General features: G+C 45.8%; 1 protein-coding gene across 1 annotated transcript in view; it reads left to right on the forward strand.

Annotated features, from left to right (window-relative positions):
* LOC135885787 (collagen alpha-1(XXVIII) chain-like) overlaps positions 1–26,198 on the forward strand; it is a 73,201-nt gene that overhangs the window by 25,741 nt on the left and 21,262 nt on the right. Inside the window, exons 17-26 of the mRNA XM_065413692.1 lie at positions 4,030–4,098; positions 5,462–5,533; positions 12,052–12,120; positions 14,406–14,477; positions 17,317–17,385; positions 17,506–17,574; positions 19,876–19,944; positions 21,196–21,264; positions 23,175–23,243; positions 25,582–25,650. Coding sequence (XP_065269764.1) covers positions 4,030–4,098; positions 5,462–5,533; positions 12,052–12,120; positions 14,406–14,477; positions 17,317–17,385; positions 17,506–17,574; positions 19,876–19,944; positions 21,196–21,264; positions 23,175–23,243; positions 25,582–25,650 — 696 coding nt within the window. The remainder of the gene's footprint in view (positions 1–4,029; positions 4,099–5,461; positions 5,534–12,051; positions 12,121–14,405; positions 14,478–17,316; positions 17,386–17,505; positions 17,575–19,875; positions 19,945–21,195; positions 21,265–23,174; positions 23,244–25,581; positions 25,651–26,198) is intronic.

Genomic DNA, 26,198 nt, shown 5'->3' on the forward strand with positions numbered 1-26,198 from the left:
CTGTATTAATATTATTGTAGGAAATTTGGGCCCCTAACCCATTACAAGGCCTTGCTAAACCCACACAAATGCTATGTGCCTAGTTTCTTTCTATGGCCTGCTGCTATCAAGGAACCTTTTGGGACTCTATATGCCAGAGACTGGGGTTCTCTATTTCATACTTGTGCTTCCTTACATAGGCTGCAGGCGCTTTTGATCTCTTCCGACCTCTCCAGAAGAATATTTTATGCTTGACTGAACATCACACCAGGCCTCACGCAGCAGTATCCCTCTTCCTGACTGCATTGCACCCCTTCCAGAGCAGCATGTCATTGTCTTACAGACTGCCTTCTGTTCTTGTTGCTTGTGCTGGTTGCTTCTCCCTATATTTCATCTAATGTTGTGCATTTAGAAATATTAGAAAGCAGCACAAGGTTTAATTAGGATCACATTCTTAGGTGTCAAAATTGAAGTCCAGAAGAGATGGAATTGCTGGTGAAAGAGGTCACCATGAAAGCTTTTGGGACAGGAGATTTAAAGGGGCTTTCTGAAAATAAATATCAATATGAGCAAGAAATATGGGCCTATAAAGGGGTTCACTCACCACAGAAGCACCTCCTCATGGCCAGGTGTGGCATAGTAGCAGCATACCTATATGGTACCCTCTACCACTGGTCGCTCCATCTCTGCAGTGGTCTCTCTTCCCACAGCTCGGCCCTCAGGTCATGTTTTAGTCCACCCCTTCCGGGGTAACAGAGTCCAACCTAGCTATAGTCCAGTGCCTTCACAACAGGTATTCCTTCTATCTCTGGGCTCTGAGGTCCTTATACACCTTGCCTTAGGGAGTTTCAACCAACCTTCCTTGGTAGCTGGTAAGAGGAACAAGACCCTTCCTCTTACTCTCGGTTCCAGCCCAGGAACCCTGTGGCAGGCAGCCAAGATATACTCCCTCAGACTCCTTGCTATCTCCCTGGATTGCTTCCTACCTTTTCTATCCATCAGAGAGTGACCACAGACTATCTCCCTGCAGCCCATTTCTTCTTCTTCCGTTTGTGTTTTATAGTGCAGCAGACTCACTTGCTGAGTCTATGATCGCCAAGCTCTGGACACTATAGATTAATTCTTGAATTAAAGTCTTTCACCTTTCCCAGTATTCTAAAAGAATTGCAATTTTTTTTATGGGGACCCATTTTTCTGATGCTTTTACTAGATGTTGCAGTGAAACTGTTGATACTTTAAGCCCTCTATGTTTTTCATACAATACCCCCTTTCAATGGTACACTCTATATACTCCTAAAGGAGATGATCAACTGTTTACTAGACCTTGCATGGCCAACATAATCCATCTTTATGTTTGAATCTAATAAACAAATTACTATTTAAGCCACAATGGCCAGTTAAAATTCTAAATAGACCCACTTCACATTCTCTCTCAAGGCCTTGGAGTATATCAGCATTTTCAAATCTTGGGCACATTTCACAGAATCTTTTTCCCTTCGTTTCTTTTGCCCATATTTCTTGCCATTCCTCTGAGTCATTTTTAATTAGTTTTCTAAACTCCAGTTTACTTAAAGGGATCTCTAAATCAGATTGCTCATGTTTGACAGCATTTTTTGCCACTTGGTCTGCCAGCTCATTGCCCACTGCCCTACATGCACTGGAATCCATGCTATTATTATGATTACACCCAACTACATCAATTCTGTTAACAGTAATATTTCAATAAATATATCATTTCTGCTATCTGAAGTGCTGTTTCTGATCACCAGTAGTGTTGATAACGGATCAGACAGGATGACTATGGCAGCTGGCACACCTCTATACCCAATTTAATGCCAGCATTATCCCTGCCTGTTCGGCTGTCAAAACATCTACAAAATTTGATAGCCTCACAGCTTTCTTGAATGAAGGAATGCAGAATGTTGTTCCCACTCTTCCTGTTCTTTGGCGCCATGAGTATACATACGGTGGTAGCATCCCATTTATCAGAAACCATATTGATATGCCATATCTTGCACGTTTAACACTCCTTTTCCTTTAATTTTATTATACAATTCCATATCTATCTTAAGAGGTATAATTTTCCAATTATTATGCATTTTCCCAAAGCGCTAGATTAACCTCTTTTTGGTCTTTCTTTTCACTAAGATCATTTGTCCATGCTTTAACCCTACTTACATGAGGCATTTTTGCCCTACACATTGACCACTTAATTCCCAGCATTTATCATATATTAGCTGGGTGTTTCCATCTTCTACATTTCCAGTGACTTTAGCCAAAAAGGTCAAATCCAAAGCTTCATTTTTAAAGTAACAGGCATTTCACCCACAGCTATCTGCAGTACATACAGCAGCTTTGTTATGAAGGCACCACATGCAATTTGCAACACCTGAGCTTGGACTGAGTCAAGCTTTCTCAAATTTGTTTTTAATGCCAAACTGAAAACCTGGCACCCATACTCAATAATTTGTCTTATTAGCATTCTGAATAGCATTACCACTGCTTTTTTATCTGCACCACAGGGGGTTCCAGAAATACTTCTGTCATTTGAATCTGCCTTTCCATTTATCTCTAATGTCAATATGATGCTATCAAATACTACACCTAAAAATTTGAAAGCTTTTAACTATACTTATTTGCTGTCCATTATAGATACAATTTATAATCTTTTTAAATTTTCCTTTTTGTGAATATTATTCCTTTAGTTTTATCAATTGAGAATTTAATATCCCATGTTTCCCCATTCTACACACTTCATTATTGCTTCATTTACTCTTAAGCAGCTATTTCATGGTTTATGGTTTTGGCCATATGGCACAGTAGTCAGCAAATAAAGTGATGCCTATTCCTACACTCATCTCTTTTGGAAGATCATTTACCAAGATGTTGAATAAAGTAGGACTGATGACACTCTCCTGTGAAGTGCCATTTGTAAGTGTATATATACTGGATTAGGCTTTCCCTACTCTGACCTGCATAGTTCTTTTACTTGAGAAATCCCTTCTACCCCTATACATTCTTCCTTTTATACCCAAGGTAGCCACTTTATGAAGTTAACCCTCCCTCTATATCATAATTTTTTTTCAATATCCAGAAAAGTGATTATAAATTCTTTAGTTCTTTTACCTTTTTATTCTTCCGTTTCTATCCTTACAATATGGTCAGTTGTGCGCCTTCCCCTCCTAAACTCACTCTGCTTGCTACCTAGGAGTCTGTTTCTCTCAAAGTATGAAACCAATCTCTCAGTTATCATTTTTACCATTTCAAACGTGCTGTAAGCGCAGTTAGACTGCATGCATCAGGTCTGGATCACAGCTTTCCTAGTTTCCTTACTGGAACAATAACCACATGCTTCCAGCCTATTGGTTCCTCACCTTTTCCTCATATACTACTGTACAATTTTAGTACCACTCTCAGTCTTCTTTCAGGTTGGTGTTTACAGCTGCTTTGGCCTACAAATTTCCTGGCTTTATAATTGCCACCAACTGGACTTCATTATCAGTTAAGCCTGGCCTTCTCTCTCTTGCAGGTACTGCCAGGTATGTTAATTGGCTCTCAGATCCACATTAACCCCTTCATGGTCCCAGTCACCCTATCACAGGGTCCCAATTCTGAATCCTTTCACAACATTAGGAGTTTGATATGGTTATAACAGGTTTAGCAATCTCTATCAGGTAAAGAAAAGTAACTAGGGAACAGCAGAGCGCTCCTCATACATTTGGAATGATTAATAGCAGGGATATGCTCTACTCATTATATAAAGAGACAAGAGTAAAGTGTATTTGAAAGTCAGATGTGCTCTCAAAATGTCTGCTACATTATTCATACATTAACAGCATTCATCAGGTCCAGTGACAAGTTTCCCAAGAAAGGATGAAGTAGACAATACACTGGAGAATCTAGCCCTTTAGGTCAAAATTTAAAAAAGCTAGGACCTCAAATAATGCATTTTTATTAAGCTGAATGCTCTTTCTGTAAATGTAAGCTGCCAAGAAAATGTAGTCTTATCTTTCTGGTTTTAAAGCTCTTCAAAAACATTTTCTGTTTAAGGGAGAACAAGGCTTGCCAGGAGAAACTGGAGCTCCCGGAGAAAGAGGTCCTGGGGAACCTGGTTCAAAGGTATGCTGTTAATAAAGAGCTCTTTCCTTCTCCTAAATTACTTAGGCACTTTTGAAAATCCCACCTGTAGGCACTAAAACATCGATTTAAGAGCTAAACTTTAAACTTCTATTTTTGAAAACTTTGGCCACTAATTTTTAACGGCATCCAAAAATGTATGTTTTAAAATGTTATTAGCACTATACACTTGCAGACAAATTCCATAGGGCTGAAACAATCCAGATGCCTAGCCAATACTTAGGCTTCAGTGGTGCTTAGGCCTCATTCAGCCTGGCTGCACAACCACTGTGCACAAGAGTAAGGGGGCATAGGAGCTACCTTAGTGCCCAGCACAGGCTAGCCACATCAGCAGACCCTGAGCAGCAAGGGAGTGCAGTAGCCATGGGCTGTTACTCTCCCTCTTAGAAAAGTGGATAGGGAGTGACTGGACAGAACCTTGGGTCTGCCCGCAGCTCACCAGCTAATAAATCAGAGCTGGCACAGAGGGGGAAGTAAGTTATGTCAGCAAAAAGGATTGGCACAACTTATATCCCCTGTGGGGGGCATGGATCAGTGTCCATGTCACACTCTCCATCAGTACCCAGCCCAAGCTGGGGAAGCTAATGATCCAACCAGCAGACCAAATTTGGTGATGAATCCTAGTCATGTGCCACCTGAGGCATGTTGCGCATACACTAAGAAGACGTTCCCTGTGACACACAGGGGAAGCAGCAACCAGATTGTGACTGTCAGTCTAAAACTATGTGAGATCAAAATCAGTCATTGATGGACAGATGAATACAAAATATATAGCTAGTTTTTTTTTTTTAATTTACAAAGGTTTATCTGAATCCAAAATTACCACATTTAATCTGAATCCTAATATATCAGCTCAGATCCTTAGGTGGTGTAAATTGGCCTCGCTCAATTGACTCAGTGGAACTATGCTGATTTATATTAGCTGAAGACTGGGCTCATCATATCATATTAAGCTCAGTGCTAGTATTTACTTAAAATACTGCCACTTTTATTACTTAAAATAATAGGATAGTGACTTTTTAAATGAAAGAAAATTGAATATAATTATGGAGAGTTAATAACTAACATTCATTACATAATTTATCCTTAATATACAATGTATGCTCTTAATAATCAGCTAGTACAGTATTTCCTGATCCTTCCTTCCTTCCGTGTCTGGAATTCAGAGAAGTTCTGTGTACAGAATGACTGCAAGGTTTGATCTCATATGCCTAAAGGTTTTTCTTGCAAAAAAATTAGGAGCCTTTTTTTAAAAAAGAGGTTTCCCTGATTATAAGAGATAATGGTACTATAGTTACATTTAAGATATGGACATGTTTTTATTTATCTCCATTATTTATTTCAGGGTGAGCCAGGTTCTTCAGGACTGGCAGGTCTGCCTGGTCTTCCAGGGGAAGATGGAGCCCCAGGACAAAAGGTTTGTGTGTTTCTTTGTCCTCAACTTTCCCCTTCCTCCCTCAGCTCACGTACTGCTTGCCCCATCCCTCATACTGATACCCTGGTCCAGCAGAGAGCCCTCCATGGAGTCTGGGACAAAGGGATTGACACTGCTGAGGAAGGGATGAGCACTTTCCTCATGGAGAAAGGGAGATCCAGGTGCAGTGATGACCTTACACATGTACGCTGAAAAGTCTCAATGAGGTTCTATAATGGGGTACACTCACCACTGAGTCAGGAGATTAGCTCTCACCCAGTCTGGTGTCCCGTCCTTTGATTACTCACACCATGGAGTATGGTTTCTCTCACTCTGTGGACTCAGGGTGCTCCCTCTTTGTGACTCAGCCCTCCGTCCAGGTCACTGTCCAGTCCTCCCCTTCCGGGGTACCAAAGTCCCTCTGGACCAACAGTCTGCACACTGTCCCAGGCAGTCCTCCGTGCCAATTCTAAACTTATGCCACTTTCCCAGTGGCTGGTACACGAACACGGGCCCACCCGCTATGCCAGGTTTCAGCCCAGTGACCCTATGCCTAGCAACCAGTCTGCTCAATTCCAGACACTGTTGCTATTTCTCTGGACCACTTTCAAACTAGCCTTGCTCAAGCCTTTCTTACCCAAAACCCTCTGGGTTGACCGTCATTTCAGGGCCCAGACCCCAGGGCTTATGGTCCCTGCTGGGTTTCATCCTTTCCAAAGAATGATTGCAGACCATCTCCCTGCAGCCCCCTTCTTTTTCCTCTTTTGTATGACGAAGCAGACTTTATTGAATAGTTTATACTTGCCACCAACGACAGTTCCTCGTTACTTAGCCGTTTATAGTCTCTCTCTCTGCCCTGTGTCTTTCAGGTAATGTAACAGTGCCTTTTAATAATGTCCCATTTCCCCAATGTTTTTACTAAATAACAATGTAATTTTTGTTACCTTAAAATATTCAAATTCCTCAAAGTTTCTCCCTTTCTTTATCAAAGACCTTACATACCTATAAAAGGTCATCAATTGTTTTGTTCACCCTACAGAACCCATATAGTCCATCATTGGGTCTATTTATTCAAAAAAATATTTCCATTTAAGCCACAATGGCCAGATAGTGCTCTAAACTAAAACACTTCATTAGGCCTATCCCTGCCGTGATGTATGTTATTAGCCTCAACTGTAGCAGCCCCCTTCTGCTCCAAACTTCCTGGCTTTAGACAAGCTCAGCCTCCCCTGCCCAGCTGGGCTTCATCATCAGTTAGCCTTTATCAGTCCCTGTCTCTTCCCCAGGTGCAGTCTATATGATTAATTGGCCCCTTCTGAGCCACCTTAAGCCCATCACAGGTCCACAATTATTAACTGGGCTTCCCATGTTGCCAATGATATCAGAATTTGATATGAGAATACATGAGGGCGAGCTAGAAACCTTTGAACGTGCCTGTCAGGGTTCCCTCCCCACTCTGAACTTTAGGGTACAGACGAGGGGACTTGCATGAAGACCCCCTAAACTTATTTCTACCAGCTTAGGTTAAAAACTCCCCAAGGCACAATTTCTCTCTTATACCTTGGATTAAGTAATGCTGCCACCACCAAGTGATTTAAACAAACATTTAGGGAGGGCCACTTGGAGCCCTACCTTCCCCAAATATCCCACCAAGCCCCTACACCCCCTTTCCTGGGGAGGCTTGAGAATAATATCCTCACAAATTGGTACAGGTGAACACAGACCCAAACCCTTGGATCCTAAAACGATGAAAAATCAATCAGGTTCTTAAAAGAAGAATTTTAATTAAAGAAAAGGTAAAAGAATTACCTCTGTAAAATCGGGATGGTAAGTATTTTACAGAATAACAAAAGACTCAAGAACATAGAGGATCTCTCCTCTAGGGAAAACCTTAAAGTTACAAATCCAGGGATAAACCTCCCTCTAGACAAAACCTCCCTCTAGACAAGGAAAATCACAAGCCAAAATAAAAGTAAACTAACGCATTCCCTTATTATTACTTACTAATTCTAATTGAGTTGGATTGCTTGCCTTCTTGATCTGTCTCCGGCAAGCACACAGAACAGACAGACAAAGAACAGACAAAACAAAGCCTTTCCCCCCTCCCCAGATTTGAAAGTATCTTGTCCCCTTATTGGTCCTTTTGGTCAGGTGCCAGCCAGGTTACCTGAGATTCTTAACCCTTTACAGGTAAAAGGATTTTGTGCCTCTGGCCAGGAGGGATTTTATAGTACTGTATACAAAAAGGTGGTTACCCTTCCCTTTATATTTATGACAGTGCCTTTTTTCTTTCTCAAAAATAAATTAATGAATTAATTAATTTTGGGGGAGGGGAGGTTCAAAATTCTCAGCCCAAAAGTATATTTTGAGGGAAATCTTTCACAGAAATATGTTCAACCATTTTTTGAATTACCTATTGTCAGGGGACCAGGTCGTAGGCAGTCAGGCCTAGTTGTCAGAGCCGACATGCCAGAGCCAAGGGTCCAGAGAGTCAGAGCCAAGAAGCAGAGCTAAGGGTCAGAACTGTGTTATCTGGAGTCATGGAAAGCAGGAACAGGGCTGGTTCCAAGGCAGGAGCAAGGCTGGGACAGGACTGGAACAAGGCCAGGTGCAGAGCAGGGTCAAGGCTGGAGGAAGGCAGGAGCAGGGCTAGGAATGAGGCAAGCAGAGGAAGGCAGAAAATCTGTGGGCATTTGTGCTGAGCAGCCAGTGCTTTGCCATTGCTGTTGGGCTTATAAATCAGGCTGCTGATCCTGCAGCCAACAGGCACTGTGATTAATCAGGCAGTTATAGGGCAGTGCAGCTGAATCTATTACTTTCCTAGTAGCGAAGTTAGCAAGGGAGGAGGCCAGTATGCTTCTTCGCCCCAAATGGTTATTGGCCAAAAGCTGTGGTGCGGAGAGGAGTGGAATTAAGCAGGAAGTTTTCCCCAGATTCGGGTTTGCTGATGCATTGATTTAAGAATTTGGGCAGACAACCAGACTTTATCGCCTATAGTGAAGGCCTGGTTCTCAGAAAAAGTAAGAATGTCATCCAGGTAAATAATAATGAATCAGTCCAGCATGTCCATGAAGGTGCTGGAGGGTTGCTGGGGTATGGCATAGACTGAACAGCATGATCAAATACTCAAAGTGACCATAGTTTGCATGGAAAGTCGTATTCCACTCGTCTCCCTCCCACACACATTAGGTTATAGGCCCCGCTCAGGGCCGGCTCCAGGCACCAGGCAACCAAGCACATGCTTGGGGCGGCACCTGGTAAGGGGCGGCCAATCTTGGGGTGGCGGGGGGCAGCGCGGCGCGGCATTCCGCGGGGGGGGGGACGCTCCGGCGGCGTGGCTCGGCGCTCGGCGGGGGGGCGTTCCGGCGGCGCGGCGCTCTGGGGGGGGGGCGGGCTCCGGCGGCGCTCGGCGGGGGGGGGCGGGCTCCGGCGGCACGGCGCTCGGCAGGGGGGCGGCGCAGGGCACGGCGCTCGGGGGGGTTCCGGCGGCGCAGCGCTCGGCGGGGGGGGGGGGGCGGGCTCCGGCAGCGCGGCGCAGCAAAAAAGTTAGAGCCGGCCCTGGCCCCGCTCAGGTCTAGTTTTGTGAAAATTCGAGTGGAGTGCACTTAATCTAAGAGTTCGTGGACAGAGCCACCCAGGGGATTCAGGGGGTCTGGGGCAAAGCAGGGGAGCGGACATAAAAAAAGGCACCACCCGCTGCAGTGCTTGTACTCACTGGGCGGCGCTCCGAGTCTGCGGCGGCGGGTCCTTCACTGGCTCCAGGTCTTCCGCGGCACTGAAGGACCCCCCGCCGCCGAAGTGCCGCCGGAGTCCCGGAGCGACGTGAAGGACCCCCCGCCGCCGAAGACCTGGAGCGTCGCCGGGTGAGTAAAAATTAAAAAGCGCCTCTAGCCAGGAAAGGGATTCTTGGCCAGGGCTTGCGGGGGCCCTGCGGGGCCCGGGGCCTGGGGCAAATTGCCCCACTTGCCCCGCCCCCCCCGGGCAGCCCTGTTCGTGGATGACAGGAAGCAGGGATATCAGTTCTGAATAGTCACCCAGTAATCACTGTTGAGTGCCCAGTAATCAATGCAGGGCCACAAGGGGTCATCCTTCTTCTTAACAAAGAAGATCGGGGCCCCCACCAGACATGTGGATGGATGGATAAGCCCCTTCTGTAGGTTTTCTTGCAGATAGGTGCGAAGAGCCTGAAGTTCTGGTTCAGAGAGGCATATATATGACCGAAGGGAACCTTGGCTCCAGGCTGAAGGTCCATCAAGCAGACATAAGTTCATTGTGTTTCCTTTGTCAGTGTTTCCTTTGACAAATATAGTTTCTCTATAATACTGCGACACGTCAAGTACATTATTTCTACATACCTGGAAAAATAGTCTATGCCCCTGTGTCAAGGCTGTATCCCCACTTTGAACTTTAGGGTACAAGTGTGGGGGCCTGCATGAGGACTTCTAAGCTTAACTACCAGCTTAGTTCTGGTCCGCTGCCACCATTCCCTTCCCTGGGAAGCTTTTAGAAACTTCTCACCAATTCCCTGGTGAATACAGATCCAAACTCCTTGGATCTTAAACAAGGAGAAATTGACCCTTCCCCCGTCCTTCCTTTCACCAACTCCTGGTGAATACAGATCCAAACCCCCTTGGATCTTAAAACAAGGAGAAATCAATCAGGTTCTTAAAAAGAAGGCTTTTAATTAAAGAAAAAGGTAAAAATCACCTCTGTAAAATCAGTATGGAAAATAACTTTACAGGGTAATCAAACTTAAAGAGCTCAGAGGACCCCCCTCCGTCTTAGGTTCAAAGTACAGCAAACAAAGATAAACACTCTAGTAAAAGGTACATTTACAAGTTGAGAAAACAAAGTAAAACTAAGACGCCTTGCCTGGCTTTTTACTTACAAGTTTGAAATATGAGAGACTTGTTTAGAAAGATGGGGAGAACCTGGATTGATGTCTGGTCCCTCTCAGTCCCAAGAGCGAACAACACCTTAAACAAAGAGCACAAAACAAAAGCCTTTCCCCCCCCCAAGATTTGAAAGTATCTTGTCCCCTTATTGGTCCTTTGGGTCAGGTGTCAGCCAGGTTACCCGAGCTTCTTAACCCTTTACAGGTAAAAGGATTTGGAGTCTCTGGCCAGGAGGGATTTTATAGTATTGTACACAGGAGAGCTGTTACCCTTCCCTTTATAGTTATGACACCCTGAGAGACATAGCTATGCCAACCTAACCTCCAGTGTAAATAATGCTACTGCCTCTTGGGGAGGTGGATTACCTACACCAATGGGAAAACCCCTCTGGTCGGCATAGGTAGTGTCTACACTGAAGTGCAACCGCAGTGCCGCCGAAGCATTTTCAGTGTGTAGACATACTCTAAGACACTTTAATGCACTAGTTCAGGGGCGGGCAAACTTTTTCGCCTGAGGGCCACATCGGGTTTCCAAAATTGTATGGAGGGCCAGTTAGGGGAGGTTGTGCCTCCCCAAACAATCAGGCATAGCCCGGCCCCCACCCCTTATCCGACGCCCCCCCCCCCTGTTTCTCACCCCATGATGGCCCCCCCGGGACTCCTGCCCCATCCAACCCCCCCTGTTCCCTGTCCCCTGACAGCCCCCCCGGGACCCCTGCCCCATCCATCCCTCCCTGTTCCCTGCCATCTGACCGCCCCAACCCCTATCCACACCCCCACCCCCTAACCACCACCCTGAACTCCCCTGTCCTCTATCCAACCCCCCCTGCTCCTTGCCCCCTTACCGCGCTGCCTGGAGCACCAGTGGCTGGCGGCACTACAGCCACGCTGCCCAGAGCACCAGGACAGGCAGCCACACCACCGCGAAGCACAGAGCACCGGGTCAGGCCACAGATCTGCAAAAGCCCCACCGCCCAGAACATTGCGCCAGCAGCGCAGCGAGCTGAGGCTGTGGGGGAGGGGGAACAGCAGGGGAAGAGCCGGGGCCTAGGCTCCCGGGCAAGGAGCTCAGGGGCCGGGCAGGAGGGTCCCTTGGGCCGGATGTGGCCCGCGGGCCGTAGTTTGCCCACCTCTGCACTTGTTGCTCTAGCTATTACCAGCTCAGGTAAAGTATGTTATGCAAGGGGCCACCTAGTGGCTAAACATTATAATAAAGTTTCCATTACATGTTTAAAAATAATGTACTGAGCATGACATCATTTATCGCCAGAAACATGTCACCTTGTGCATCCCTGCAAGAGTTCATAAATGAGGCTGTCTGAAAACCTGAGGCCCTATTGAAGTCAATGGGAGTTTTGTCATTGACTTTAAAGGGGCCAGGATTCCACTCCTGCTCCTTCTGAGCTGCAGTTTATTCAAACTAATTCAGAATTTATCTTATAACAAATGTATATACAAACTCTTCTGAGGTATCTCTTACTCTGAGTAAGCAATGCAGGACTTGCTACCTGGGTATATAGTTTGTATGACTAAAGAGAGGACTTCTGTCTCCAGCCTTACAACTTAATAATAAAACTAATTAAAAATACAACTAAATTCAAGTGCTGATTTGTTTTTTTCATTACAGGGGGAGCCAGGAGTACCTGGCCTTCGAGGTCCCGAGGGTGCCCCAGGAATTGGAATACAGGGTGAGAAGGTAAGAATTCCTTGTGAAAATTAAAGTTAGCAAAAGCAATGCTCGGGGAATAGATTTGTCACAGTCAGGGCCGGCTCTAGGATTTTTGCCGCCCAAAGCAAAAACAATTTTGGCCGCCCCCCCCCCCCCCGTTTTTTAATTACCCCACCCCCGGCCCTGCCTCAACTCCGCCCCTTCCCCAAATCCCCAGCCCTGCCTCCTCCCCCCAGGCTCTCAAGCCTAGGAGGGAGGGAGGGGGAGAAGCGGCGCCCGCGCCGCGGCCACTCGGAGTCTCCCCCTCCCTCCCAGGCTCTCAAGCCTGGGAGGGAGGGGGAGCAGCGGCGCGCGAAACAGCTGTTTCGCGCGCCGCGGCCGCTCGCGATCTCCCCCTCCCTCCCTCCCTCCCTCCCAGGTTTGAGAGCCTGGGAGGGAGGGGGAGACTCCGAGTGGCCGCTGCTCCCCCTCCCTCCCTCCCAGGTTTGAGAGCCTGGGAGGGAGGGAGGGGGAGAAGCGGCGCCCGCACCGCGGCCGCTCGGAGTCTCCCCCTCCCTCCCAGGCTCCCGAGCGGCTGCGGCCATGCCGCCCCTAAAAATGTGCCGCCCCAAGCACCAGCTTGTTTTGCTGGTGCCTAGAGCCGGCCCTGGTCACAGTTTTCCCCATTTGGTGGAGTATAAATAAATCCAGTGAAGAAAAAGTGCAGTATGTGATTTTATGAATGATACTGTGAAATAGGCTGACTGCAGAGTTGGTTTCAGTCTTAGCTCAATAAAAAAAATTTAGTGAAACTGATAAAATACAATTAAAGGCAAGTTTTCATTGTGGAGCTGGGCAGCCCAACAATCCAGTAGCAATACAACACACTGCTACAGGCTCCAATCCTGCAGATCCTCAGATATGTGAGCCCTTACTCAGATGAGTAGCAAATAGATGTTTGTATGAAACACCTCTGATCATTCTCTAGCAATCCCTCTAGACACCTGAAAAAATGGTGTTGACAGTGTCTGGATGAAGCCACATCCAGGCCTCTTTACATAGATTGAGGGTCACCATAACAATAAATTTTAAGGGCTAAGGGAAAGTGAAGTATGGCGATTACGGTATCTAAGATGAGTTCAAAAGTTTTCCTCTCTAGGAAATATATTTAGGTGATATCCTACAGGGTAAAGAGCCAGTTATGGCTGGGGCTGGAACTTTCCAGAATTTCAAATGTTTAGGTTTTCTGAACCACTATCTCATGTGTATTTTTGTTATAACTGTGTTCTAATAATGTGTTAATAGTTATCCCTTTACAACCTACACTCGATCTTAGCATTTTTCTGTCTAGAAGTATATAAATAGATTAATCAGGGTGAGTGTTCTGGCTTGTGATTTTCCTTGACAGACAAAAAGATGTATAGTGTATTTACCTTTAAAAAATGGGTCTCCAATTATTTATGCGTTTTTTTATTAAAATTATTTCATGTAAATGATTTTTCTATTATTTGATTCCACTCACTAGACTTGACTTTGCTGATGCAAGCAAACAACTCCTTTTGGGTCGGATTCTCTTCACAATGGTTTTATACCAGTGTAGAACCATTGACATCCAAGAAGCTACACCTGATTTACACAGATGTAATTAGAGGAGAATTTGGCCCATTGACTTCAATTGAAGTTGAATTAATTGACTTCCCATTGAAGTTAATGGAAATTTCTCATGTGCAGCAGCTATAGAATAAGGCCTGTTGAGTTCATGGCCCTCTAGGGCAGCAGGAGCAAAACAGGTAGTTTGCCCTGGGCCCCACTTTTGAGAGGGGCCTCAAACCAAGTGGTGTTGTGACCCAGCATATGGGGTGATAGCACCGCTCAGGTTTGGCCCAGTAACCCCTCCATCATGACAGAGGGACAGTCAGGCAAATCTGAGTGAGTGGCATTGCAACCTGTTGTGTGAGGTCACAATGACTAACTGAAATTTAGCCCAGCAACCCCTCTGTCATAATGGAGGCAGGGGTCGCTCGGCCAAACTGAGTGGTGCTGCAAGCCTGCATGTCTGGTCATAGCACCTCGAGCAGGGAGGCAGGCCAAGCCCTGTGGGACAGGACCCACACCTGTGAGGTGAGTGCAGGGTAGGCTTGCTCTCCAGCTCCTCCACCCACCTTCCTTCAGTGGTAGTTATTTTTGGAAGGGGGGGCTCAGTTTCAGATTTTGCCCTGGGTCCCAAAAAGACCTGTGTGGCCCTGGTCTGATTGATTTTTACAAGAGCTTTCAAATGACTTTTTGCTAACCATATTGATAAAATGTAGAATAATGTTTCTTCATTTGTGTAGGGTGATCAAGGTCAGAGAGGTGTACGTGGATTATCGGGACCAACAGGAGTACCTGGACCTGCCGGTGCTAAAGTACTCTTAGTTTTGTACTGTATCTTTATAACTGAGGTCTCAAGTCAAAGATATAGCTCATCGGTGGTGGAGATGGTGGGGTGAAAAGGCCATTAAAAAGTGGGGGGGAAATAGGAGAATCCATGCCTCCCCCACAATTTTGAGATCCTGAACTCAGTCAGGCTCAACTGGAGGCAGGGCCGGTGCAAGGATATTTTGCACCCTAGGCAAAACTTCCACCTTGCACCCCCCCTCGCCCTGATAACATCGGTTCATTGAGGGGCAAATCCCAACGAGCCTTTATAGACCCCAGGGGCCAGCCGTGCCCGGGGCTGCTCCCCAGACCAGGTTCCCCCCTCCCCACCCCCTGAACTCCCCTGGAGGGTGCACAGCCCCCCCGCGAGCCCTCCCCACACCACCCCGGCAGCCCCCGCCCCGAGTCCACTCACTGACTTTGCTGGGCTTGGGCCGCTGCAGCAGCTCGGCAGGGAGGAGCTGCCTTCTGGGGGCTCCTGCAGGAGATGCATGTGGGCAGAGACCCCCGTGCACCCCCCCGGCTCCCCTCTTGCCGCGCTCAGGCTCTGTGGCTCCCAGGAGTGTGAGCCGCCGCTGCCCCTCCCCCTCCCGGAGCAGTCTCAGGGCCCCGCGCCCCGGCAGCGGCTCACATGCCCGGGAGCCGCAGAGCCTGAGCGTGGCGAGGGGGGGAGCTGGGGGGGTGCACGGGGGCCTCTGCCCGCATGCATCTGCTGCAGTCTGCAGGGGCCCCCCGGGGGGCGCCAGGCCGCAGCCTGGGCAGGATGGGTAGGGGGCGCGGCTGCTCCCCGCTAGTGGCGCCGCCGCCTTTGCAGGGCTCCTGCCCCCCTGTGCCGCGCCGGCTCCTCCATGGCTGGGGCTCACCGGCCCCGCAAGCCCTATGCAGTATTATTAAACTGGTGCCCCTATGCCCGATGGCAGCCTGAGCTTGCAGCCCGGCGGGGGCGGGGGCGGAGGGACAAGGCAGAAAGAACAACAAGATGCCCGGCCCGCCTCATGGTGGTGGAGAGTCACAGTTCCTCGCAGAGACCCCTTTACCCTCTCCCTCACGTAGAATGGACATGCAGAAGGTACCTAATTAAAAGCACTAAACTTGGGAATAAAAAATGTCAGTCAGCAGATGCCGCTGCTCGCGGGGGAGAGGGGGGAGGGTGCTCTGGTGGTCGTCGCTGCTCCTGGGTGGGGAGATGGACAATGACCCTGCCACCGCCACTGCTGCTTCGTGCGGAGGGCGGCTCGGGGGCCCCGCCGCCGCTACTGCTCCCAGACCACTGCTCCGGGGCAGCACCCGGGACTAGTTGCATAGGGCTGCCCAAGCAGCTGCTCGGGCAGCCCTGGGGTCAGTCGCACCAGCTACTGCAGCGGCAGAAGCCACGGAGGTCCTGGGAAGTCACAGAATCCGTGACTTCTGTGAAAGACTCGCAGCCTTAATCATGACAGAAGGGTGGCCAGGCCAAATTTGAGTGAGTGGCATAGCAACTGGCACACAGGGTTGCAACGCCACTCAAATTTGGCCCATTTGGATTGCTTCTCCCCCTCCACACACTTCTGCAGTCCCTCTGGTACCCTTGATCTGGCTTGTCCTATGCACCAAAAATAACTGCAATGCTTTGAGCTCTCTCCTGCAAGAGATATGAATGACCACAAAAGGAAATACTTTCAGTACTTAATACAAAACTTCAACTAAGGATTCGCTCAGTAAGTTCTTTACATATGGGAACATAACATACCCACTCACATATACACAAACAAAGATTTGTTTAAACTAATCCCACTATTTTTTCTACAAGCTGGGAAAGAAGAGGAAGACTATTATTATTTCTATGTTTAAATGTTTGGGAAGTACTTGGATAACACAGTCATGGGGCTGTCTAAGGCTTGGTCTACACTTACCCCCCAAGTCGAAGTAAGGTACGCAAATTCAGCTACGTGAATAACGTAGCTGAATTCGACATACCTTACTTCGAACTTACCGCGGTTCAGACGCGGTCCACACGCGGCAGGCAGGCTCCCCCGTCGACTCCGCGGTACTCCTCTCGTCTAGCTGGAGTACCGCAGTCGACGGCGAGCGCTTCCTGGTTCGATTTATCGCGTCCACACCAGACGCGATAAATCGAACCCGGAACTTCGATTGCCAGCCGTCGAACTACTGCGGTAGTGTAGACATACCCTTAGTCTCAATAGATACATATGGAACTGACAGGGCTTGATTTTCCTCTTATTTACACTGGTTTCACGTTAATGTAACTTCATTGACTTTAAGTTACTCCTGATTTACCCCAGTGAGAATGAGAGGAGACTCAAGCCTATCATCTCTAGCAATTTCATGTCTTTCCTCCAGCTTTCTATGAACTCTTCTGATGTTCACAAACACACAAGAGGAGGAAAAATTGAAAAGGGGTAAAATATAGAGAAAAGAACATTTAAGAAATCTAAGTCACATGTATTTTGAGACAGAAATCTTGTATTTTAAGACAAGAAAAGTGGTTGAATTTCTTAGTGTTCAGTTTATTTCAGTAGTAAAGCCCATTAAGAGTTTTCCTATTGACTCCAATGTACTTTGGACTGAGCCTGTAGTGCATTAGTATAAGGATCTTCTAACCTTAAATATTGTACAATGAACTAGAAAAAAGAAGAATCCCATTTTCCATTGAGGAATCAGTATTATGCTGGTAACCAGTATAATTGCACTAGTTAGAACTTGTCCATGATCACTTGCAATTTGTTTAATAGAACATTAAAACATCCTTCAAGAAATGTTGCTACCCAGAAGCTGCTCAGGCCCACCTCTCGTAAAAATCCATTCTACTTTTTTCATTTGCTGTAGGGCGAACCTGGTGGGCCAGGACGTCTTGGAATGCCAGGCCTTCCTGGTCGAGCTATTCCAGGACCAAAGGTAACATCTACACTCCAAGCTGCCTAATGTTTATGATCATCAACATATGGAATATATTAAGCATGCATTGAAGAGTATGGTGAGCTAATTAAACCAGGATATATATTTTCTTAATTATAGGGTGACATTGGGTTACCTGGTCCTGCTGGCCCAGTTGGAGAACCAGGAGTTGGGATTCCTGGCGCAAAGGTAAACCCCAAACTGGTAGACTAAAGTAAAAACATAAGAGAACCCAAGGTTGGCCTTACCCTATAAGTAGAAGAGCCGGTAACCTAGGACAACAAATGCCCTATAACTGTCGGTGTGGATGACTGCAGTAGATTTGCAGAATCCCTCAAGGAAGACCAGAAAAAGATATTTAAAACCATCTTTACTCATCATTTTATAAATAACCATTTGAAAACTTGAAACCAAAATCTCAATTATTGAATGTTTATAAATTCCTCCAAGCCACAGCGGAGCTTATTCAAGATATTTGGGTTAGGCTGCCTGAATATATTTAATTAAATGTTGGTAAAAAAAGAAAGTAAAACAAAATAAGTTTATTAACTCTTATTATTCATGTATCAGAGGGGTAGCCGTGTTAGTCTGAATCTGTAAAAAGCAACAGAGGGTCCTGTGGCACCTTTAAGACTAACAGAAGTATTGGGAGCATAAGCTTTCGTGGGTAAGAACCTCACCTCGCTTGCATCTGAAGAAGTGAGGTTCTTACCCACGAAAGCTTATGCTCCCAATACTTCTGTTAGTCTTAAAGGTGCCACAGGACCCTCTGTTGCTTCTTATTATTCATGTGTTTCTATCTATCTCTATGGCCCCCATTACTGTACTCTGAGCAACTACCAAGTATTTTAAAATAGTTTAAAATAAGACAGTCTGCCATTTTTTTCTTTACAACCAGTATGAGAAATAGCTTAAGTAGTTTCAAGGATATTATGTGTGTGTGTGTGTGTTTGTTTTTCTGTGTGTATGCATGGGTGGATGTGTTGTGTTATGAATGTGAGTAACTAATCAAGGGAGAGCTAAGTTTAAAAATCAATTTTGTTATGAGTTCTGAAAATGATTAAGTCTGTCCCCGTTCTTCTCAAGAGAGAGTGTGAGTTCCGTAATCTAGGACCTGCTGTGAAAGTTTTCTCTTTGGCACTTACAAGCCTCTGCATGTTGATGGACAGTTTAATTGTTCCATAGCTGTTGTGAGAGGCCATGACCACAGAGGGAGAGACAACCTCTCAGCTAGCAAGAGTCAATTGCATGGCGAGCTTGAGTTTTCTGTGTTCATTGGGAAGCAAGCGCAGACAGCACAGCACCTGGGTGATGATAAAAACTTATGTGCCATGCGCATAGGTTGATGCATTTTCTCCCTGTTGCAGTTTTTTCAGGAGGTGGCTTCCTTCCTAAATATGAGTTGCAATAGGATCACCGGCATGGGGTCAGAGTCCAATAGTTACCAAAAGGACCACAGAGCAGATGCCCTTGAAAGTGTGAGATGATATAGGAGAGGCAAATTATTACAAACACATTCCCTCTTCACACATCCCCTCAGTCTTGCCTAGCTTCATCTTTAGTCAGCTGCTCTTCATTCAGGTGCTATTTTGGCTAGATATCCAGAAACCTGAGCAGTGGTGCTGTTTACATTTGATGTCAAGGACCCATGAAGTTGGGTGTTATTCTTATTCCTGTTTTTTCAGTTTTTGTTTACTTTGTGCCTGTGACAGTCCCTTGAGTACAGTCAGGCAGAGACATCTGTTGTCTGTGTTAGTCTTCCACACAGTAACAGGAGAGTGAAAAACATTTTAAAATATAAGAAAATGAGATTTTGAAACCACACAAACTAACAGGGAACTCAGGGGCAGAAGTAAAGCCTGAAAGTACTTTTAAAACATTTTTCTAAACTGACTAGATTTCAAGTTGGTTTCCCTTTAAATCCTCCATTTTATCCACAGAACAGGTACAACATATGCAGTGACGGTACTAACTTCCTCCCACTGCTGTGCTGCAGTTTGGCAGCCTCAGCTTCAGGTACTATCCCATGCAGTTAGTGGGTAATTCAGTCTCTGTGCCTCTCTGCTGACACTGTCAGCAAGGGTGCCGATTCTGGGCCCAATCATGGAAGTTGCTGAATGCCCTCAACTCCTACGGGGCCTGGAGTGGTGGTATTTGAGATGTGAGCATTGGGAATTGGACTGAGGCCATCAACTCATTATACATAGGCCACCAAATTGTAACAATATATGGTAATTACAGAGCCTTTGGACAAGATTTGAACTGGCATCCTAGAAATGAAAGGCCCTGTAAATCCTCAGAGCCTTTCAGTCCCCTAACTTTAGCCCACTATTAAATCATCAACCATTGATAAACTGAAATATACAAATAAAATAAAGCCATTTACAGTATTTGTTTGCCAAATCCTGCAGAGTTGTTTTATTTTTATGTAAACCTACCTGACAGCTATTGTACGGGCATGCACTTGAATTATTTTTCTGCTATTATCAGGGTGACCGTGGTCATCCAGGACCACCTGGACCATTTGGGCCAAAGGGAGATGGTTATCCAGGCCCACCCGTAAGTAGACAATTTTTGACATGCCAGTTATGAATGGATAAACATGACCAGAGAAAATTAGCCTCCATGGCTGTTGGGCCGCAGGAAGTTTATGGGTCTCCTAGGCTCATCTGCCATAGAGGCTCATCATAGTGTTGGGAGTGAAAGGGAAATTTTCCCTCTGGGAAGCATGAGATTCTAACTCTTTCCAAGGAGCAAAGCCTCTCATTCATTTTGATTACAATCTTCAAGAGATTACAAGTGGGACATTTCTAATGCTATCACTGATGTTTCAAGCAGTATCCTTAATATCCTAATGCAGGGCTGGTTCTTCCCTTTTGACGTAGCTGATAGAACATTTAGTCAGTCAGCCAGGGAAACTATTTAGAGCTAATTGTGGCAATAGGCCACAGTTCTGAAAATCAGTGCTTGCACTGCTGCAGTACACCAGTGGGAGCTCTGGGAGGCATCCTGCCTCAGGGAACTTCTAGAAAAAGCAGACACAACACCACCCTTAAAGAGCAAGTAGTGTGCACGTTCCTCTGCTGTTGGCCATTTTTGCTAACCTGTGTGGTGGGGAGGAGACAAATGGCCCCTCCTCCTTCTCACCCCTCTCAGCCCCCTTTCTCTGGCTAGGGCTGACAAATCCTCCCCAGCCCCTGTGAAGAGGATTCAAAGAGAAGAGGCTCCTTGTATCCACACCCTCCTTTGCTTATGCATGAGCCAGGCACAGTCTGACCGTTAACTGCTTGCATACCTGTAACATGCAGCAACACACACTGCAGGAACTGTCAGTTACATGACTGATGTGCCAACATTCCAGAACGTAGTGAACATTTATCGTGAATAGAGCCTAAAGTGTCTAATGATGATGAGTCAGCACTGATCTACATTAAATTCTCTAATATTTCTAATATTTAAGAATTGAAGAAGTTGATAAGTGTCAAAATGTTATCAAGTGAAGTTAGTAAATGTCAAAATACAAATTGTCATGTTTTATGATGCACTTGTGAAATCTGATGCTGGGATTCCTTGCATCTGGCTCATGGTATCAGAGAATCCTGTATCTCCAAACATGCATACAGTTCCATAGACTTCAGTGCATGCTTTCCTGAAGGTAGAATTGAATGTGTTATTTACAAAGAAAGAGTGTCCCATGAAAACACAACCCATAATTTCTAGTTATGAGACATATTAGTTTGCCAGTATTTTGTATATCCAGTTGATGTAGCCTCAGATTAGATTAATAGATTAATGTGCCTACCTTATTAGGGACTTCCCGGTCTTCCAGGAGCTCCTGGTGAACAAGGCCCCGAAGGATTTGGATTACCTGGACCTAAGGTACAGGCCATTAAACTCAAGTATAAAGCAAATTCTCATTTACACAGATATTATTTCCTTCAGATGGGTTATATTCAAAGTACAGTCAGGTCTGTTTAATCCAGATTTGGTTTATTCATTAGTATCTAAACTTTATCCCTTACAGAGACTTCTAGCGCATGGAGAGAAAATGTGCTTTTTTCATATATTATTGCATATAATCCTATGTATTTTTTCAAAAATATATCGGTTATCAGATATATATCAGAGACCAAACACACTCAATATTCAACGCAGTCATGGCCTAAGGACTTTTCGTTTTCTCTTAAGAGGACACTTACAACCTGTTTAGAATAGAAATAATAATTTGCCTAATGAAAATCTCATGCGATTTTCCTGAGAGATACTAGTAACTACTAATGAATATTCCATGGTCACACTAGCGAAGGCCAATGAATGGCTATGGACTATGTACACAAATGGAAATAGCTCAAAGGAATCTACAAAATTTAGGGAGAGCCCAGATTCTGTTCCAGTTGAAATCAATGGCAAAACTCCCACTGATTCCAATAGGAGCCTGATCAGATCTATAATAAACAAATATGTGTAGCACTGATATATGCTTTAGATATGGTGCAATATCACCATAAATGTAATTGCCCTTTAATGGTGCACTGTGGTATATTTATTATGTGCTGTGTTTCATTCTTTTGTTCAAACTTTGCTTCAGAACTCAGTTATCCCTGTCACAATTTGATGCCAATTAGGTGATAAAAATCAGCTTTTGGCCTGTATAGGTCTTTCCAATGACTAGTGAGTGTACAGAGCATAATGGGATATCACTTCCCTTTCCTATGACGGTCATCTAGATATACTGACAATTGTTAATATAAATAAAAAGGAGCGGGCAAGCTGATTTGAAGTATACAAGTACTTTGATGGGATTTCTACAGTTTTATCACATTTTATGTATCTTGACATAAAACTCCCTCCTAACATGACCAGAATCCCGGCTGTCCCAGGCCCCTGAGGGGTAAAGAGAAACACCAAACAGTAACTAAATAACATGCAGTACAATTCAACTCCCATTAGAGTCAAAGGAGTGACTCCCATTGGCTCAGTGGCAGCTGGCTCAAACCCCTGGTCACTCTATAATAAGAGTTCTGAAATTATAGTGACGTTATGGCAAAGTCCATTTGCAGCAGCTAAGAGGAGCTAGTCTGTTGTTCTTCAGTCAAAATGGACAACATGCCAGTGCTCATTGCTAGTTTAATACATTTTCTTTGACCCACCCTGCCCTTTAATTAGACTTGTTCAGACATGTGCTTTGGTGTTTAACTAATTCCCCTATTTCCTTTTGTCCCCCGTTGAGCACTGCAGACAATGGAAATAATAAAAACAAGTGAAACTCTGGTAGTCACTCAGGAGCAGATGTAGCTTCCCAATTCAATGGGTGCACTATATACTAAACTATACTATAAATTTGGTGGGGAGCCCAAAAGCATAGGCTAGTGTCTTCTGCCCCTCAGGATGGGCCCAACTCCCCACTCTGGGCATTGTGATCTGGCACAAAGGGTCATTCAGGCAACCAGCAAACCTGAGTGGCACCAGATTGCAATGACGACAGTGGGCAGCCAGGCCCAGTCCTGCAGGACAGAAAACATCGCTGTGAGATGAGTGCTGGGTGGGTTCACTCTCCAAACCCCCCACGTCTCCCCTTGCACTCGCAGAAGAAGTGTGTTTGCCTAGGGTCCAGTCAAAATGATACTCCTTCATGATGTTTCAATATAAATACCTATTAATGGAGTATATAAAACAATCAGTGTTTTTGCACCCTTGGTTTCATGATTTCTGTGTGTGCAATTGAACCCATAAACCCATGAAGCCATGCCTGAATTCAGTAGGTGGTTTTTACAAGTATCAATTTTCAGGGTGATCCAGGTGTTAGAGGACCAGTTGGTCTCCCAGGTCCACCAGGAGAAGGCCTTCCAGGACCAAAAGTAAGTCAATTAAACAGTTTTGTCTCACTTCATCAACAATTTTCTAAAAAAAAAAAAAAAAGAAATATAATGTTTAATATACAAATAATATATATTTGTACATACACACACACTGCAGTATTTTCTGTCTTCATGCTATTCTAGAAACAACTGGTCCAATGAATAAGATAGAAGGGGGAGTCAGTGTCCCCATTTTGCAGATGGGAAAACAGAGATAAAGTAGTTAATTGACTCACCCAGGCCAAGTGCTATTTTGTCTCTTACTATGCACAGAAAAAAAGAAATTTGTTAATTTAGTGATTGAGATCTGTCCAAGAAGTGTCACTTTTTCCAAACTTACTATGGGGAGGATCCTGCCTCCCTACAATCCCCAGCCACGAATTGCTAACAACAGGGTAGGATGCAATGAGCCTGCAAACTGGTTTTGTATTGCCTGCACATTACAGAGTAATGCTCCCAGAGGTTCAGTCCACGTTAGCATGGCGGACAGGGTCTTGGCCAATGGATCTGTGACAACACTGATCAATTGGTACACAGTTATAGGGATGGATATGTCTGTCGCAGAAGACAATGCAGCCCAGAGGCTGCAGTAGTAACCACAGAGCAGCCACAGCCTGTACACTGGGTACAGGATTGGGCCTGTAAGTGGGATCCACTGTATGGTTAGACCCTTACCAATGATTAAAACAAAAATTATGCACATAGAGATCAATTCATCAAAGGAGTAACAAGCACATTTTGTGTTTCAAAGTCTATTGAATAACATTTATTTTCAAATTTTGACCAACAGATCTAGTGAGAATTATTAGAGCTATATTTATATAAAATTCATGAATGTTAAAATGTGTTGGTTGCAGTTATCTTCATGTGAATAACACAGAAAATCCATAATTTTCTTTAGAATTCCATTAAAAATGAAACGTTTATAAATAGGCAACAAAGTACCATTTATTTGTTTTGCCATATACACCTCTACCATGATAGAACGCAACCCGACATAACACGAATTCTGATATAACGCGGTAAAGCAGTGCTCCGGGGGGGCGGGGGAGCGCACTCCGGCGGATCAAAGCAAGTTGGATATAACACAGTTTCACCTATAACGCGGTAAGATTTTTTGACTCCCGAGGACAGTGTTATATCGAGGTAGAGGTGTAATTAGTGCACGTGTCTTGAGGTGTTTTAAAATGAATTTAGTGCTGGTGGAAGGTGCTATATTGGAAATTCTAGTTCTTTATCCACAGGGCAGTCTTCTCCTCACTGCCCCACCGTGCCGCATCCTTTCACTGGAGGGTTCACCTCTAAAGGTGGGAGTGATTCACTATCAGTGCCCAGTCAGTCCTTAGTGACTTCTCTGAAAGCTGAACCATATTACAACCATCTGATAAAATTTGAAAAACAAATATCTCCTTATTGTCTCTCTGATGAATCCTGGCCATGGTACTTCTAGGACAGGGGTGGGCAAATTTTTAGCCCGAGGGCCACATCTAGGTATGGAAATTGTGTGGTGGGCCATGAATGCTCACAAAATTGGAGGTTGGGGTGTGGGATGGGATGGGATGGGATGAGGGCTCCGGCTGGGGGTGCGGGCTCTGGAATGGGATAAGAAATGAGGAGTTCAGGGTGCGGGAGGGGGCTCTGGGCTGGGGCAGGGGGTTGGGGGGGCATGTAGGCTCTGGCTGGGGGTCCAGGCTCTGGGATGGGGCTGGGGATGAGGGGTTGGGGGTGCAGGAGGATGCTCCGAGCTGGGATTGAGGGGTTCAGAGGGCATGAGGGGGATCAGGGCTAGGGCAGGGGGTTGGAGCACGGGAGGGGGTCAGGGGTGCAGGCTCCAGATGGCGCTTACCTCAAGCAGCTCCCGGAAGCAGCAGCATGTCCCTTCTCTGAATCCTAGGCAGAGGCACAGCCAGGTGGCTCTGCGTGCTGCCCCATCTGCAGGCGCCGCCCCTGCAGCTCCCATTGGTCATGGTTCCCGGCCAATGGGAGCTGTGGAGGCAGCACTTGGGGCAGGGGCAGCATGTGAAGCCCCCTGGCTGCCCCGAGCTGGAGGGGGGACATGCCGCTGCTTCCAGGAGCTGCATGGAGTCACAGCATGCGCAGAGTGGGGCAAGCCCCTGACCCCGCTCCCCGGCTGGAGCTGGGAAGCAAGGAAAGCATATGTCAGATTAAAATGACTGAAGGGCCAGATGTGGCCCCCAGGCCGTAGTTTGCCCATCCATCCTAGGAGGACATCCCACATTATTGAGGAGTAACATGAAATTGTGTGATGGTATAAGAATTTGTCATGTGTGTTTTATTAGATACTGTATTTAACATGTGTGGGTTTTTCTCCATTTAGGGAAATGTAGGACGGCAAGGGTCCCCAGGCCCCCTGGGACCTCCAGGTGAAGGTATTCAGGGATCTAAGGTATAAAGACTCATTGACTTCAGTACTCATACGTAGCTCAGGGGAGAACCTGACCATCACAATATAAAGGAATTGAGAAACAGATTGCCTGTTTTCATTGCGTGGGGGTGGTTTTTTGTTTCCTGTTGTTGTTTTTTTAATACCCTGGTTGGCTAAGGGGCTGAAGGTGGAGACTGAAAAGAGTAACATGAGCATCAACAGTGACTGTCCTCTTTCTCCCTGCTAGATTAACAGCAAGGCCTAGGGGAGGTGGCCCAGGAGCCTCCAGGACAGAGTCTCAACTAGTCTCAAATATAGTTAGCCTTGCAAGTGGGCACCAAAAAACAAGGCCACCTTTCCCTGTTCCTTTTCCGTCAATCCCTGTGATGCACACTTGTGCCAAGCTTGGAATAGTTCTATTAACTGTCAGTTGGGAAGGAGAAGGCGCAACACTGAGTATAGATGTCATGCTCCTCTTCTCCTATAATTGGTACTTTTACACTAGGAAAGGATGCGTAAGTGGAGAGTGATGATTCAGACCAAAGGGATGGGAGAGAGGAATGAGGGGG

Source organism: Emys orbicularis, chromosome 11 (assembly GCF_028017835.1).
Source record: "Emys orbicularis isolate rEmyOrb1 chromosome 11, rEmyOrb1.hap1, whole genome shotgun sequence".
NCBI lineage: Eukaryota > Metazoa > Chordata > Testudines > Emydidae > Emys > Emys orbicularis.